The sequence below is a fragment of the Grus americana genome, chromosome 3 (genome assembly GCF_028858705.1).
Source record: "Grus americana isolate bGruAme1 chromosome 3, bGruAme1.mat, whole genome shotgun sequence".
NCBI lineage: Eukaryota > Metazoa > Chordata > Aves > Gruiformes > Gruidae > Grus > Grus americana.
Window position 1 is genome coordinate 27,627,021 of NC_072854.1, and position 17,851 is coordinate 27,644,871.

The window sequence follows — 17,851 nt, forward strand, 5'->3', positions numbered from 1 at the left end:
CAACCTGCTGCGGCACCAGTAGAAACCATACCCCTAATGACAGCTTGTGTGACAGCAGCCATCAGTCACAGGGACAATTCAGACCAGTTTAAGGACAGCATATGGCACTTTGTGCTAAAACTTAACACAGGGCATTAACTACAGTCAGCTGGAGCTTTCTGAGTTAAGCAGCGAGCAGGATACACTATATTCAGGAAATACAAACACACCACACTTCTTGTTTATTCATTTACTTGATATACAGGCAGTTACGTATCAAAATATTAAAGTCATGTGAGACAAATTCTCTCCTCCTCCTCTCCGGTGAGCAGCCATAACATATTAAAAATCTGCCAAACAGATACTCAGCTCTGGATTCTCTAACTGAGACTATATACTATAATAGTAAAGATGAGAAAAGCATTTTTTGAAGTCATGGTTATTCTCAGCCAAAACACCCCCAAACAGATCCTTACTGAATTCAAAGAGTGCTGCACCATTTTACAGGGGAAGTATATAACTGAAATTGGTCTGTATTTGTTCAACAGCAAAAAGATTTTATTAACATTTTAAAAATATTTTACCATTTTCACTGTATCTACTGAAGACTCATATGACACATCAGTCACTTGCAAATGCAATACTTAAAAACAAAAAGTTGAAGCAGTTGCTTATTTTACCTTTGCTCTTGAACACAGATCCTAACTGTAGTAAATCCCAAGGAAGGTTATAGTATCTTGTTCCAGGGTTTGTAAACCAGTGCATGGGAAATGCAACACTTTTAGTTTCTTACTGAGCATCAAGAGAAACCTCTGATTATTCTTTCAACATTATCTGTCTTCAAAGTGAAAATCAGAGGATAGACACCCTCTACACAACTAAGATAAGCCAATTAACATCTTAGTTCAAGCTCATTGGCAGGAATACTCAGGCTAGCTAAAATTCCCATAAAGCCCAATTAGAAGGCAACCTGTAACGACTACATCTACTTTTGTTCCAAAAATAAAAGCAAAAATCAAATGAACCAGATACTGATGAAAGCTGTAACAGTGCCACATCAGTTTTACTAAGAAGAATGCCTCTTAATGGCAGTACAAAGAATTGTGCAAAGGGTTCAAGAAGCAAAATAGTTCAGCTTCTGGGTTTTTTCTTTCTCTGTTTCAGAGAGAAACTAGCTGCAAATACTGCTCCTACTGCAAACATCCTAGCACTGCGTGGCTACCCAAACTCAGGGCGTTCTGTTTAGCCCATTTGCATAATTCTTTTGTGTTTTGCTGTTGAAGAAAGACGGCAGACTTGATGTACCTCAACAGACCTAATTTACTGAAATTTCCTTTCAGTTATCAATCTATGCATTGTGTACAGACTTTGGGGAAAAAGATGTCTAACCAAGGTGGGTTAATTAGTAATTAATTTTGTATGTTTTATATTAATTGAGACAAATTCTTCATTTGATTATACTCTTCCTGGAGTACTTTGTGAAGTAAGAGTCATGGTTCTACTTTCAAATGAACTCCACCGAAGATTTTCACGTACAGAAAGCAAATTTTATATCTGCTTTTTAAATAAACATAGTTTAACACTGACAATAAGTGCTTTCAATTTAACACTCTATACTAACTGGAATAAGTAGATTACGAAGAAGGAATATGAATAAACCAAGTATGTATATATATTTATACATTTTTTTATATATATAATACAACTCAAAGCCTGTTTATTTTTTTTAAAATAACTATGCATTTTAATGTCATGCCAAGAAGATGCACAAAGCTCTAACTCTTTGTACATAAAAATTGGTCAAACCACAAAAACCACCTCTGGCCCATTACACGAGATCCTTCCCTGAAGAGAGCAAAGATTTCATGTGAATACATCTATCTACCAAAGAACAACTCTTTTGCTTTACTCTTGGGGAACAAAAGTTGATTGTACTTGACCACAGAGGCTAAAGACATAATAAGGAGCTAGACTGTGGTTTTGTGGCCACAGCCACATTTTCAGGTTGTGTGTGTTTGCTTACGTGCACAAACATGTGAGCAAATACACCATGAGTGAAGCAGGATTTGTGGGAGCAGGTCTCCCTACAGTTTGCTGCCTCAGGTAAAATTGCTCTCTAGAAGAGTAAAGAGTATGAAGAGGCACATTACCTACTGTAATTTTGCTGTGCTCCAGTAGCACTCACGCCGAGTATTAGGAGAGTAATTGTTGATCCTGATCCTCCTGCTATCAGCACCCCTTTGCTACCTACCACCCTCACCTAGTCAAATTTCCCATTCTCGTCTTCCTATTTCCTTTCTTCAAAGGCTCCCCACTTTGCTGCTTTATTCCTGCATTTACTCTTCACTTGTTTAAACAACCCCTTCACCCTTTCATCGTTTTCCACCTCCTGTTTAATGGTATTGTGTTTTCACTCATAAGCAAAAGCATGGCCTAAAAATAGTTGCTTTGAGCAAAACACATTTCTCAGCTTATAAGTATCTAATATAAATATGATCCTGGAGTAGAGTTCTGATATAAACATGCTGCTATTGCTGTTCTCCTTTACGCCCCTCCAGGTTTTTTGGTCTTTTTACCATCCAAGCTCTTTGGTTGCAAGAACAGTGTCTCCCCACAGGTCTGCACAGACAGAGAAGGCTCTCTCTCCTGAATTGTACAATTGCTGTGTCCTGTCCAGTGCCCTAACAAAGTACAACACTGAGACAACACACAGGGAACTGAATTCTTCTACTGCCTGCTCATCAGGCTGCTTCCCCCTAAAAGCATTGTTCTTTGTAGCCAAAAATAGATGTAGAGATATATAGTAACAAACACCTAAAGCTGCACCTAATGTTTGAAAACACAAGGAACGTGGTAAAATCAGAGATCACAAATTGGCTACAACTGAAATCCTGTACAGTCAGTGTAAGCAAGAGCAATCACAGCAGGAACTTTTGCTATTTTCCGATATCCAAAATGTTTTACTAACCATATACAAAGGAAAGCCATTTGTTTCTCTTTTAAATTGAGATAGACTTGCTAGGACAGACTGGCATACAATTTTAATCCTCCCAGTCTCATGGAATCTCCTCATAATGTAACTATTTGTTCAAGATTTTTGTCTCTATTTATGCATTCTGAAAGATCACCAAAACTCACAGTAACTTGCATCCAAAATTCCCAGATTAGTTTTCAGGTTTAGTTTTCCTTTAGTTTAAACAAGCGAAACGCACCCTCTGTTGGGCCAAGCCTGTAATGACTTTTCCCAAGGTCATCTTTTTAATAGCATGGTTTATCAAATCCTGTTATGAAGGTTTGTTTTCATGATTAACTGCGAACTAATGTACAAGTCATACAAATGTCTGAAGCAGTATTAGACTGAAATGAAACCAAAGCAGCTCAGAATATTCAGTGCTACTATACAGCCATTAGGAGATTTATGATCTTTTTCAAACACTGCTTACATCTGTAGGATTTATAAATCTTTCCAGCAAGCATTGGAAATTCATTTATTGTAACCTAAAACAAGCAAATATCTGTGCTTCATTTCAGCACCAAAGCACAATTTACACCCACTATCACTGCAATGCAGTGTTTTGAGCTGGACAAGGATTGCTAACTGGCATGTTAACAAAGCTATGCACAGAAGCTCCAAAGTGCATTTTGGATAAGGACGCTATGATAAACACCCGATATAAAAGTGGGGTTATTTTACCTAATTTCTTTTTACTAGGATGTTTCTAGGTAAGGGTAGGATTCAGTGAGGTAAAACTGTCCAGTGCATCAGAACAGAAAATGGCAAAAGGTAAGGTCTTAAACCTACATATGCTGATGCCTACACCCCTGTGAAAAAACCTAAACTACTCAGAGGAGCAAAGTGAGTATGGGCTGGTATGTGACCACTGGAGTTTAAAACTCACACCACAGTGAAGAAGAAAGTTTGTTTAATACAGGGACATCAGAGTAGAGGCAATACACAGTTCTCAAAAGCAGAAGAGGTAGATAGATTGCCTAAGGAAACAAGATAGTGAAGAGAGGTGAGGAGGGAACTGGGGTGCAGGAACTGTGAGCTGGGATGCAAAGCTATCAATGTCTGCCAAGCCATAGCAAAGGAAAGCTTCTCTGGAGCACGAGAAGCTATCCTATTTAAAACACATAAAAAGCATACAAGTAGAACCGACTGCTGTGAAACAAGACTTCTCCAAGGTCTGCACTTAACCAATCCCTTTCACAATGATACTTAATAAAACTGCATTGTGGTAAAACACTTTATAGTAGTAAGAAAGAAATCTTCCTACCTTGAATGTATTCAGCTGCTGATTAATAGCCTCTGTTTCCATTCCAACAGGACCTTGTGACTCTTCATGTTCTTCAGCTCTCCCAAGCAGACTGGAAAATTCTTTTAGCTTACTGTAAAACTCCTCAACACGGCTAATAGTACTTTCCACTTGATCTTCCCTGGCTTTTGCTCTGTCTAGTAGCTTGTTGCACTGTTTATTTAAAGCTTCCAAGTCTCTTTTTATACCAACAAGATCAGGAGAAGCTTCTGCTTCTGTGGCTAGCATCATTTTACAGTTTTTATTAGCATTTTCATTATTTATTATAAGATCCTCCAGCTTTTTCAGGAAACGTTTTATGTCCTCTCTCTGTGATTGCAGCACCTTGAGATCTCTCCCCACAGGAGCCATGCTATCAAGTTCATCATCAAATTCCGCAAACTGAGAGAACATCTCTCGGATGCTGTTTTGGAAATGGCCGATTCCCTGAAGTTTTGTCTCTAAGAAGGAGCACCTATCTTCAACCTGCCGGTTCACTGCAGTGTATTCTTGCTCCAAAGATTCGGCTTGGAGCAAAAGGTCAGAAACACCCGCTGAATCAGAAGCTTCTACTACCAGGTCTTGGGCAACCTTTTTCGCTAAATCAACATGAGGCTTTAAAGCCTGCAAGGCTTTCTGCTGGGCCTGCATCATCGTCAGGTGTTTGTTACTGAATGACTGAGGTCCAAGTGAGTCGTGAGCTTCCAGATGCTCTTTGGCAATTTTAAGCTGTTTTTCAGTTTCCCTGGATGATTCTTGAAATTCTTTCAGCCTTTGTGCCATATTTTCCAAGCACTCTCTCTTCTTATGTAATTGTTCTGTGACCACATTCACTTTCTGATTCAGCACCTTAGTTTCTTTCTGAATAATTTCTTTATCTGTTTGACTTGCGCTGAGCAAACTTTCAGCAGTATTATTTAAGAGCTCCACCATCCCATGGTGTTTATCCAGGTCCTTCTGCCAGGCCCTCACCTGAACAATAGAATTCTCTATTTCAACAGGGTTTATGCCAACTTTTAATTCACTCAGGTTGCTTTGGCATTTTTCTATCCACGGCTGCAGATTTTCTACATGCTGCTTGTATTTGACAGCTTTCTCCAGACAATCTGTTAATTTATCTTGCCTTTCTTTTACCTGCTTATTCATTTCATCCCAGTTACTTCTGAGTGTGGCGATTTGGGATTGTAATGCTGCTTTGTCAGCTCCTTGAGTCTTCTGTAAGATACTTTCTCCTTCTGCAACAATCCTTTCGTATGAACTAACCTGATCGGTCATGGTCTTCTTAAAATCTTTCTGTTCTTCAATTAGTGATTGCAAGGCATCAAGTCTGGCTGACACTGGACGAGCCTGGTTCAGCTCTTCTTTCTTTTTGCCTAGCCAGGCCTGAAAGTCCTTAGACATTTGCTGGAACTGATGAGAAGCAGCATATGCTGACTGAAGCTGCTGAACATGGTTATCTACAAAAGAGAAGACAGCACAGGGGTTCATTATCAGAACCTGTTAGCATTCAAGTGAAGAAATAAGAATATTGATTCTTTTATGAGTCACCATTAAAGCTGGTCCTTAGTATGTGGTGTTCAACTGGAAGACAACCAAGTCACCAGTGTTTCTCACAAGGGACAGACTTGTGTCTGTACTACAGCAGAGCAGTGAAGGCATTTGGACAGGACTCAAATGAGGTGAGCCAATCTGTGTCTGCATGAATCCCACTCAGGCAGATTTCGGGGGTAAAAAACGCAGTCGTGTTTCATGGAATTATGAAGCGTAAGCACAGGGAGTATTAAGTAATCTAGCCTAGCAGTGTCAAAGTCATGGCCTGCTGGCAATATGTGTTCTTGGGGAGATACTTTCAAGTTCCTCGTGACCAGAGGAAATTAAAAAGCTAAAACTGAGGCTCTTAGGGAGAACTGCAGTGTATTACTTGCTCAATTCTGTTGTTCACAGGGTAAGGGAAAGCTGCAGACTACTGTCCCTCTTCTGCCACAAGCAGTATTATACAATTACCACAGCCATTAACTTGTGCTTGCCTAAAAATGACAATTTTGGCTTACACTCTGCACCTATGCCGTTATGTAGCTCAATGAACAGCATCCTCTTCTGGTATTCTAATTGAGTGAAGATGCACCTGAAGGAAGTGATGAGAAAAGCAGCCCTGCTATTGTGCTTCAGATTTTCTCCCAAACTCTTCGCTAGAGATCCTAAGTATTGTTTTTACCTTTCCAAGGTATGGGGACTCTTCTAAATTCTAACGTACAAATGCTTGGGGGTTGCACTGGATAGAGAGGTGGCCTAAGGCTTAGCTCACTCAACACCTCTATAAAGACAAATGAGACTATATGCTTTACTTTATGACTTGGTTACTATTTTTCTTTAAATAAATATGTGTTGGGTTTGCATGGCAAGGTTTTGGTAGCGGGGCAGGGGGGCTACAGGGGTGGCTTCTGTGAGAAGCTGCTAGAAGCTTCCCCTGTGTCTGATAGAGCCAATGCCAGCCGGCTCCAAGACGGACCCGCCGCTGGCCAAGGCCAAGCCAATCAGCGCCTCTGTGATAACATATTTAAGAAGGGAAAAAAACAAGTTAGAGAGAGCTTTTGCAGCTGGAGAGAGGAGTGAGAAGATGTAAGAAACTCTGCAGACACCAAGGTCAGTGCAGAAGGAGGGGGAGGAGGTGCTCCAGGTGCCAGAGCAGAGATCCCCCTGCAGCCCGTGGTGAAGACCATGGTGAAGCAGGCTGTCCCCCTGCAGCCCATGGAGGAAGGATGAGGGGGTGTAGCGATTCCACCTGCAGCCCGTGGAGGACCCCACGCCGGAGCAGGTGGAGGCACCTGAAGGAGGCTGCGGCCTGTGGGAAGCCCACGCTACAGCAAGTTCCTGGCCGGACCGGTGGACCCGTGCAGTGGGGAGCCCACGCCAGGGCAGGTTTGCTGGCAGGACTTGTGACCCCGTGGGGGACCCACACTGGAGCAGTTTGCTCCTGAAGGTCTGCACCCCATGAGAGGGACTCCATGCTGGAGCAGGGGAACGATGAGAGGAGTCCTCCCCCTGAGGATGAAGAAGCAGCAGAAACACCGTGAGATGAACTGACCGTAACCCCCATTCCCCGTCCCCCTGTGCCGCTGAGGGGGGAAGGTTGAAGCCGGAAGTGAAGTCGAGCCCGGGAAGATGGGAGGGGTGGGGGAAGGTGTTTTAAGAGTTGATTTTATTTCTCATTCCTCTACTCTGTTTTGCCTAGTAATAAATTAGATGAATCTCCTCTCTAAGTTCGGTCTGTTTTGCTCATGACGATAATTAGTGAGTGATCTCTCCCTGTCCTTATCTCGACCTACAAGCATTTTGTTATACCTTTTCTCCCTTGTCTAGTGAATGAGGGGAGTGAGAGAGCAGCTCTGGTGGGCACCTGGCCTCCAGCCAGGGTCAACCCACCAAAAAATACTAACCTGATTTTTGCTCAATATCCTTAAACGATTTTAAGATGCCATCTAACTGTCTCATAAGTTCTGCTTTCAGATACTCTTCTCCAACCAGTGTCGACAGCTCTTCACAAAGAGCTTGAGCTGCATTTATGTTCTTCATTTCCTGTTCTATTTCCTCCTTCATTTCTCTAGCAATTTCCAGTTGTTGTTTCACAGCATCAGGTTGTGTACTCACAACCAGGCTGCTGCTTAGTTTGCTATCCAAGGCATTTAGCTTATCAGACAGACTTCTGAGTAGACTTTGATACTCTGTGCTTTTCACAATGGCTTGCTCAATTCGGTCACATCTGTTCCTCAGCTGGCCAGTTAGACTGTCCCATTTTTGTGCCACAGCTGCCAGTTGCTCTTTTACAGTTTCATGGGAGGGTGGATGTTCACCAGGTCTCTTCAGAATCCCTTCACCAGCCATAGTTAACTGCTCATATTGTGGCTTTCTGGTGTCAAACTCTTTGAGCAGAATCTGGGAATAAAGAAAATTTTAAAATGCATTTACCTCATGAAAAAAAGAAGCAAAGTGCTTCTGACAAAACTCAAGTAGAATTTGTTGTAGCTAAGCTCTCTTATTGAATAATCAATCTCTGTGTTTAAAAGTCAGTGAAATAATTGCGTCTCCTCCACATAAACTGTGTTGTTTCCAAGCGTTTACATCAAAGAACCAGAAAAAATGAGGTTGATTTACACATCATCTAATAGAAATTCAGTCAGCAAATACAAGTAAACAATGAATTCTGTTAATACTACAGTAATTAAGGAACCGTACCAAGTAAAATAATCGCTGTTTCATTTCAAGCAGTGTCTTCCTTCCTAGACAGTTTTGATATTTGTCTTAAGGTAGAACTTCAAAGAAGGTGTATTCTGACATAATATTGCAATGTATCATTATAGCACAGAGAATATTTGGATAATTCACAAAATGACTGAACATGTACTGTAAGACCTGTAAACTTTACATCACTGGTTCCCCATATTTTAGGTTTTTTTACAGTAAGTCATAGTGCTTGCAGAAGAAGGGACAAATATCATGATTTTACTTCACAGAACATTGCAAACCCTTTCTTTTTAAGTCAATTAAGTTTAACTTTTAAGGACTGTTAAGTGATACATGATAGTCTTATGCCAGCTGTCTAGATTTCTGAAGCACTTACAAACCAGTATGAACTCATTTTCACATAGTATTAGAACATAGTTTCAAACACTTCATTTTGATCAATATTGATATGCCAGCTTTAATAATATTTTTGCAAAATAAAAATGTTATTTCTCATCACAGTTTAAAATAACTGGCAGCAACAGAAATGTTTGAAATGAAAATTTCTAGTTTCTGCAACTTTGTCTGATTTAACGTTTCTTCTGTCTGCAGTTTGCTGTATTTCTGTAAGTATACTACTCTACTTTTTCATTATACTTTTTCTTTTGTCTTTCACACTCTTGCCTCCATATCTATTCACAGTACTGCATTTCACTTACCTTCCTGTTTTTATAGCTACTAGCACGGTCAAGTGAATAAAATCTCAAAAAGCTAGTTCTACAGCATAGGCTGTATAGGAGGACTAACCATAAAATGTTACATATATACTCAAATTAATAAAATTTCAAAGGAACATTTTCATTCGACTACAGAGAAACCACAGTATGGTGAAAACACAAAAATGTATCAGAGGATCAGTATCTCCTCAATATTTTTTTCCTTTAGCTGTTCTGATCTCTCTTTGCTCTTATGATAATTTTTTTTTGTAATTACTGTAGTCAAGTATGACGCTGATATTTGCTGACAAACAAACGTAATAGCTCATACCAACTGTGCTGTACTCTATCTAAATGCAAAATAGTACTTCGCTAATAGCAAAAAAAAAAAAAGTTAAATCAATAATGCATGTTGGCATGACTCACCTGAACCTGTTGCTTTTGTGTATTCAGCATATTAGGATCAATTGATAGCGGTCCCAGCACACTGACCATTAGCTCCTTTTCTACAAGCCAGTGCTTTAGCTGAGCTTCTGCTGTCTGGAACTGGGTCAGGTAATTTGAAGACTCCTCCAGTTTTTGTTGTCTCTCAGATGTAACTTGATTGAGCTCTTTCCATTTGGAATCTAACAATGATAACGTTAACACATTGCATGCATGTCCTAGCAGATGGGTTGTCAGACAGCAGACTATATATGAAACATAAACAGAGCTCTCTAATAAGGCTTCTTGCTGATTAACTCCAGATGCCTTATTGCAGTGACTCGGCAAATACATCTTTTCACAGTCAGATCCATATACACTTGGATGACGGTCTGCAGTTTAGCACAGCCACGTGCGGAATTTTGAGAGCAATGAATATACAACGGGTAATAAAACTGGATTAGAATATTACTAAGTGAAACGCCACCAAATTCAGGCTTTGGTCTCAAATGACATAAAAGCCAAAGGGCTGTACTCAGTTATAACTTAGGTGCCTGATTTAGACAGACAAATCTTCTTGCTCATTCTATAAAAAGAAACAGATTCCTTTCCAAGGGTGAGCAGAAGCCCTAATTTAGGCTTCTACTCTGAACAGCCCTCTGAAGGAGCTCAATCCTTTCAAATGTCTGTATTAGGAGCCTGTGGAGATTAAGTGCCTCATTTAAACATCTCGACCAGGTACCTAATGACAGGCAGTGAGAATACTTCTGTACATGGGTATTTCAAAAGTGGTGTGTGAGCTTAGGTTCGCACCTGGGCCAATCTATGGTCTCTTCCACTTGTAGCAAGTGGCTTCCAGAGCAGCCATTGAATCTTGCAGTTTTGTAACTTCCCCCTTCCCTCTGTGATACTGTCAGTGCTTGCTCACTCAGCTCTGATATTTTTCTAACTCTCCTTGTCCCTGAATTTCATCTATGTTTTTTCAATTTCTTTTACCACTTCACTGTCTTTGACCTCTGCTTGTTCTGTATTAATTCCCTTGCAACACTACTCAAGTTCTCCTGGAGACCTTACCTGCTACTTAAACTTTTCAGAGTTTCACTTACAAGCAGAACAGAGCGGAAAAAAAAATCTCAGCTTTAAAATTATTATTGGTATAGCTACAGAAATGCCTATCAGTATGACACAAGATTGACTTATGATTTATTTAAAATATGACAAACCTAAGAAGAATTTTTAAAAGCTCATGAAAATTATGCATTGCAGTATCTCAAAATCTATTGTCCAAACATGGTCATTTCCATTTTTTTTGGCAAAATTTATGGAGTCACTTTTAGAAAGTGGCAAAAAGCCACCAAAACCACAAAATGACAAAAGCACTAGTGCTTGGGAAAAAAGCATGCAGAAAAGCATTACCAACAATTCAAACTGTTCTTTCCATGAAATTACAATTAACTTAATTTGTTATATTTTGTAAGAAGAACAGCAGCATATTTATCTGGAGCAATAACTGACCAGTCAAGTTTTAGCCATACACTGTTTGAAAAAGATAAAGCCCTCTCAAACAGAGTCTGGTTGTAACCTCTCCCAATTCCACTGATACAAATTCAAAGCCCATGGACATCAGTGGAATTACTCCAGATCTACACTCTTGTAAAGGGACTTACTTCCACAGAATGTAAGGGGTAGGAGGGAGCAAGATATTAAAAATACTAGTGATTGCTAATACATTAAAAAAAGCTCATAATAAAACAACTTCTAAATCAGTCTGAGCTATAATGCAGCTGTACTGAAGTACCTATTTTATCCAACGTTTGTCTCCACTTGGGTGCCTCAGGAGAGTTGGGGTTCTTCTCCAACAGCTCTGTCACTTTGTCCTTTAGTTCTTGCACTTTATTCGCACTTTGCTTTAATTCAGTTTCAAAAAGCTGGAAATTCAAGTGATTAAATAAATAAATATGAGACTAAAGAAGAACAGTAAAGTGTAAAGTTTGAAGTCCATAATACTGAGATGCCAAGCATAAAGATAAACAACAAATATCTAGCACTTATACACTACTTTTCTGCTATGAATCTCAAAACACTTCATAATGGCATTTGTTGCTGGTCAATTTTTTCGAGGAGATAACCTGACATTTAAACTATATTAATAATAATTATTGTTTAATTTGAACAAGTGACAGAACTAGAAGAATCCAGATAAATAAATCCACTAGGTGCCATCATATTCACATCCACTTGGAAGCCATTCTTGTACAGAAGGCAAACTAACGCACAATACAGTTTGCAGCAGAAATAACCCAGGTAGCACCAACAGAGAAGAGTGCGGTGTAGCCTCATTTATCTCTATCACAGTCCTGCTACCACAGACAGACTGCTTCTTGTAGATCATCTAGAACTGTAGTTTAAAGAGCACCATAGCTTAAAGTGTAGGCCTAGCAGGAGACTGAGATGCCCCAGAAATTCCTAATTCATTCTTACAGACAGAACTGAACAGTCCTTATGCCTGGAAAAAGGCTCTTACATGAATATTCTTAAGTAACAAAGCCTGCCCTGTGGAGCTGCCTTTTAATTATCCAAACCCCACTAAAATAAACACTGAACAAACCTGTGCTTGATTTAGAACTTTTAGTAAAAGGTCCAACTGCATCAGGATGACTCTTGCCTGAGGACTCGCTCAGTTTTCCACCTAGCTGTGAATACTCTTCTATTACTACATTGGGGGTAAGATGGTCATGTTAGCTTTGCACATTCTCTGTTAAAAAATAAGGAGCTAGTTTTCTTCTACATGTGGTCTGAGTTTTAGGACTGAATGTTATCTGAGTCTAAGGAAAGTTAGTAGCTGTTCAGGTTAATTTTTAAGGGTGACCTGCTAAATATAAAAGTACCACCTCAGTTGAATCAAAGTCTGTCCTTGTTTATCCACAATCACAGGCAACGAAAGAATTTTCCCTACCCATTACACTACCCTTTATAGATGAACCTTTACATGTGTAAATATTGTCCTTCATTGCTAGAGAAGCATACATCTCCAATGCTGAAACAGGACAGAAGCTTACTGCTGATTCAGTGGTTTTCTGGTATCAATGTAAAAGCGGGGAGGAGACTGTTGTGCAGCTATATAACTTAACAGGCATGACATGGCTGCTGAAGAGAAACACTGCCTTGGAACAGGCATAAGCCCCTGCAGCTGCAGAAACGGGGAGGTCTGTGGAGTGTCAGTGAACCAGCAGCTGCAGAAACAGCTTTTGGATAGATACAGACCTTCAGATCTTACAAGCAATCCAGTATGGCATAATCAATACAGCCTCACCTAAACTGGCCACAAAAATAATTATTTTCTGACCTGCACAACTCCTCTCTGATGCAGTGCTCCTTGTACTCCACTGACACAGTGTGCCAGATCTGCTCTAAGCCTGACTGGCATGCTTACTAGGATCATTTAAATAGTCTCTGCAATATTAAGCTAGGCTGAGATATCGGTTGTTCAAAAAGAATTTGCCCAGTAACTGCAAGAAAGAGTATTTTTTGAAGGCATAAAGTACCTTATGTTGCTCAACTTGGGTTTTAACTGCTTCACTATCAGTTGGAGCAGCTTCCCAGTCTGATGCAGTTTTGTCCATTTTTTGCAACCACTGCATCACTGAGGTTGACTCTTCCTGAATATTCTGCATTTCTGAAAGCATACTTTCTAGTTCTGAAATCTTTTCCTTCAATAAAACTCCCAAATCTTCGTAACTGTGATTCACGTCAGACATGGCTTGTTGAACAGTTGTCAGTTCTGTAAAAGGAGAGATGCACAAAGACTATGTTAGAAGTTACAAGTCCTTCAAACAATACTTACACTTCAAGATCTTCTAAACAGTACCCTGAGTTACAACAGCTAGTAGTCCCCCAAATAAGATGCTACTGAACGTGTTAAGTGTTATTTCCAGTTCACTCTAAATGTGGTAACACTACATCTGAATGGCCTAGTGTAAATTCCTATTTACAAGAGCTTCTCATTTCACAGAAATTATTACTTTCATACACATGGGTACACAAATACCTCATAATCTTTCTACCCAGTGTTATTTTAATATTTTAAGCAACAATTCCATGACAAAAAGTTGAACATACTGGACTACAGTGCAGTTACTTATATGGCAGCCTAACATTACTGCAATAATATTTTGCTCACATTCATGTACCATTATAAATGTGTTTTATCGCTGAGAGAGTGCAGCAGGCAGACTGTAGTTTAGGAGAACAGACGCTGCAGACTTGGGACGTGGTAAGCGGCTATCCATAAGCACATATAAAGTGCCTATGTAAGTTCCTTTGTTTCTGTAAAGGGCTTGGTCACATACAGTGATACAAATACGTGTAAAGTGTCTTTGTATATGTATGCTTGTGTATGTGCATGTTGTAAATGCTGCTGAGTTTCAAGCCACATACACACGTTAGAATTTTCTCAAAAGCCATGCGTTATATTAGAATAGGTATCCATGTATACGTTTATAGAAGTACTTACTGATTCAGAAAACACAGCTAGATTTGATCTGTCTTCAAAGAAAATACTGAAGGTAGGTATTTTTAAAATTAATTTTAGTATCATGTCCTAGTCAATATAGTTTCCTTACGTGATGGTGATGTGAAATTTCAGTCTAGTAGTGACTGCTACAAGCAGATTTACATACAGCATTTTAAAAATACTTACATATTTAACAGCAATTGGCAAGTGCGTTTCTTTATCACATCCTGAAATTTTTACTGACCTTTATTTTTCAGGAAATCCTGAGTTCCTGGAGCTCCTCCTTCACCATTTAACATTGTGCCACCTGTGGATCAAGAGAGACCACATCCTATGCTTATCTGGGCCTTTTCCCACTAAAACCTCAACACTGCATTTCCTCTTCAAAATAGCACGATACATAGCTCTCATTATAACTTTAAGAAGTATCTGAATGCTAACATTGTAATAGCAAATATTCTATTTAAACTGGTTTATATATTTTAAGGTTGTTTTACATTTTAAGCTGCTCCAGCCAACTAGTACCATAAGTGGTACCACAAGTGGTACCACATATACACGGCATGTGCATAGCAGGTGGGTGTGCACATGGATGCACAAATAAGTATGCACGTATGCATGATGTATAAGCAGTTCTACCACTCACAATACTATGCTAAATAAACAACTATAGTGGACAAAGGTCTATGCCCTAGCTGTGAGACCTACTCACATCCATATGGCTAACGCCACTTCCTTCCTCTCCCCAAAATTTCAAAGCCTCTGGAACCAGGGCTACATGGGCTTTGTAAAATGCCGTCAGACCACGGAGCTGGGGCATGCGGTCAAGCCACAGAGAACTGCAAGGAGAATCACTTCCCGCTCTCCTGCACATATGTATTCCCAGATGAGCAATTAACAGAGAAAGATTAACGGTTGCCTTGGAAAAGGCTATGCATCCATCCCACAGTACCAGCTGGACAGGGAGGACCACATTAGTGGCAGCTGGAGGATGGCAAGAGAAAATAAACCAGATAAGAGAAGTCACAGGCCCCAGCCAGAACCTTGTAAATCTTCATGGTCTATTAGCAGGACTCCAATATTTATAACTGTGATTAAGTGATACACAGTACAGCTCTTGTCTAGGAGTTGAATACTCTAGTCTGGAGGATTACAGAGGCTCTTATATGCTACTTATTTATTTTTCTATTTGGTTGCATAGGAGTAGAGAAAGGGGCAAAGAACGGAGCCCAAATATCCCATATAAGCTTCCAAAATGCTCTTTGAAAGATTTTTATTTCAAATTCAAACAAGAATGAAACCAGAGGCAGCTACTACAAAGAGAAGTGAAAAAGAAAGTGCTCTGCTCTTGCCAAACAGGTATCCTCTTGGCAGTCCCCTTCCTCCCTTTGCAGATGACCAATGAAGGCCAACACACTTGAACTGACTAGGTCTGGAAATAAATTCAAGAACTGACTGCAAATGTGCTTATGGCCATTAAAACACCCTCGGTACCATGTGCCTTGAACTATGGTTTGAATATTACTTAGCAGAATCACTGGTTTCTGTAAAAGAAATTAACATTTAAATACTAGAGTACAGAAAATCACGGAAATAGATTTGCTGTCTTTAAAATCAGACTACCAGTAAAAAGGATTTAGCTGAAGCTCCAGACTGGGAACATGTTTTGGCCCAGGGAAGTCATGCTGGGTGATGGAGCCGATTCCCTCCCGAGCTGTTGTTTCAACTAAAATATTGACTAGCACTAATTTTGCTATCATATTGGCGTGAGAAGGTTTGCCTAGGCTCACTTTTTAGATAAGCAATGTTCTTATCAACCTTCTAACAAAAACTCTATGATTCTGCAAACCTTTATGTGTTTGTTTGGCATCACACAGAACAGCCTTGTGGAAAGCGGTCTCTCTGTGGCAGCAAAGGTGTGCAGGTACATCCGTGTTTGCAAAAGCAGGATTTGTATTTGTCCTACTTGCAGACTTGGTGGATGTGTGAAGCACTGAACACTGATCAGAGTCAGTCAGTTTGTACTCATCAGAACTTTTCTGGCATGAGGTGAAGGCAACTGTGATATTGTTCATTATCTGGGAATTACATACTGAAGTAACAGCTTTAAGACCTGTTAATCATTTACATCAAAGTGCTTTTACGCTACTTTGGCAGTGTAAAGCAATCAGAATGCGTACTGAATTACTACAGCAGTTAGACAGTTTAAATGATAGTCACAGCAAACAATGGTTAGAACAGATATGGCGAAGAGACTTCTCATAAGCCATAATATTCAGAAAGCTAATAAAAAGGTGAAATATCTGAAATTTTGTCTTAAAGGTTTTAAAAACTCCTGAAATGTTAGGCTTACCTGATTATACAAATGCATACCTGATTTTGTAACTGCTCTCAGTTTGGCAGGAGAAGTCACAGCAGTAATTAGATTACACAGCAATGTTCCGCTGTTATTCATTTTCTGCAGCTCAGGTGCTTTTAATGTCCATTCATCTTTTAAATTCTGGTTAACAAAAAAAGTAATTTGTTCATTACAAAACTATTTTCAGACTTGAAAGATTTAGTTTAGAGAAAGGAATAACCTTGCTACTTGGGAATCCCCTTCAGTATATCCAAACATACAAAGGAAATGGCAATGTAAATGTAGACTGCAAGCTCCCTAGTCCCAATTACTGTGACTGCTTACCCCTTAAGTCTGGACTTTTATGTTATCAATAGATGCCCTACTTCTTCCAGCTGTATGTCCCTTCTCATCTACGGTGTCTTACCAATGTATCTTCCAAAGGCTTCTTTAATTCCTCTGTATTCAGAGAGGGTCGCGATGCTGGAATTCGTTCTGTCGTCTCTTTTATCCATTTCTTTAATGATTCTACAAGGAGCTCAAAAGTATCCATTTGTTTCTGACAAGATGATACATCCTCTTCTCTAGACAATTAAAGACAACAAAATAAATTGAGCACTGAATCTCAGTACTCCTTCTGATAATTAAACCAACAAATATTATCAATCTGACATTGCTATTCCTAAATTCAAAGAGTCACGAAAACTAATTTTATGGATATGAGCAGAATGTGGAAAACCTAGTCTTGCTGTACAGGTAACTTATATGGAAGCTCTAATAATGCCTCCAGTTTTCCTTTGCAGCCTGATTCCCAACGGTACTCTAAAGCGATTTGCAAGAGCAGCAATTTATATTCTATTGGAGGAGGAGAGAAGGAGGGTTTTCTTAGAACTGACAGGATCCTGTAAATGTCACAAAATCTGAGAAGAGGTACTTGTCTTTACAACCAACATTAGAGCTCTTGAACCAGACGGACTAGCTACAAAGGCATTTCCAACTAGAATCTCATTTTGTTTTTTTAATAAAAACCCCTCTCTACTCTAGTTAACTGCAATCCCTTGAGATTCCATGCACAAGGACAGCAGGCATCACAACATTCACACTGTATTATTAGCCAACACAGAAACATTTTAATTATTTGACTTACTTTTCCTTTACAGTCTCCTCTACCTCTCTGAATTTCTTTGACAGAGCATTTACTTTTTCTAATACCAATGCTTTATCTCCAGGAAGAGCATGGGATGAAAGTTCTTCAAGAAGCTGCTGCAAAACCTCCAGATCCTTCTTATGTTGTGCCAATTCTACACTAGCTTCCTGCAAAACAGGATTACATTCTTCATGTTAGACTTTACAATCACTTGTTCAA

General features: G+C 39.5%; 1 protein-coding gene across 11 annotated transcripts in view; it reads right to left on the bottom strand.

Annotated features, from left to right (window-relative positions):
- The window catches only part of DST (dystonin), a 311,102-nt gene that overhangs the window by 74,435 nt on the left and 218,816 nt on the right, over nucleotides 1-17,851 (bottom strand). For all 11 annotated transcript variants that reach the window (XM_054822953.1, XM_054822942.1, XM_054822944.1 and 8 more), the window contains 9 exons: nucleotides 17,633-17,799; nucleotides 16,913-17,069; nucleotides 16,521-16,647; nucleotides 14,392-14,454; nucleotides 13,180-13,415; nucleotides 11,433-11,562; nucleotides 9,638-9,837; nucleotides 7,712-8,207; nucleotides 4,257-5,731 (listed from right to left, as the gene is read on the bottom strand). In XM_054822953.1, the coding sequence (XP_054678928.1) occupies nucleotides 4,257-5,731; nucleotides 7,712-8,207; nucleotides 9,638-9,837; nucleotides 11,433-11,562; nucleotides 13,180-13,415; nucleotides 14,392-14,454; nucleotides 16,521-16,647; nucleotides 16,913-17,069; nucleotides 17,633-17,799 (3,051 nt within the window). The remainder of the gene's footprint in view (nucleotides 1-4,256; nucleotides 5,732-7,711; nucleotides 8,208-9,637; nucleotides 9,838-11,432; nucleotides 11,563-13,179; nucleotides 13,416-14,391; nucleotides 14,455-16,520; nucleotides 16,648-16,912; nucleotides 17,070-17,632; nucleotides 17,800-17,851) is intronic.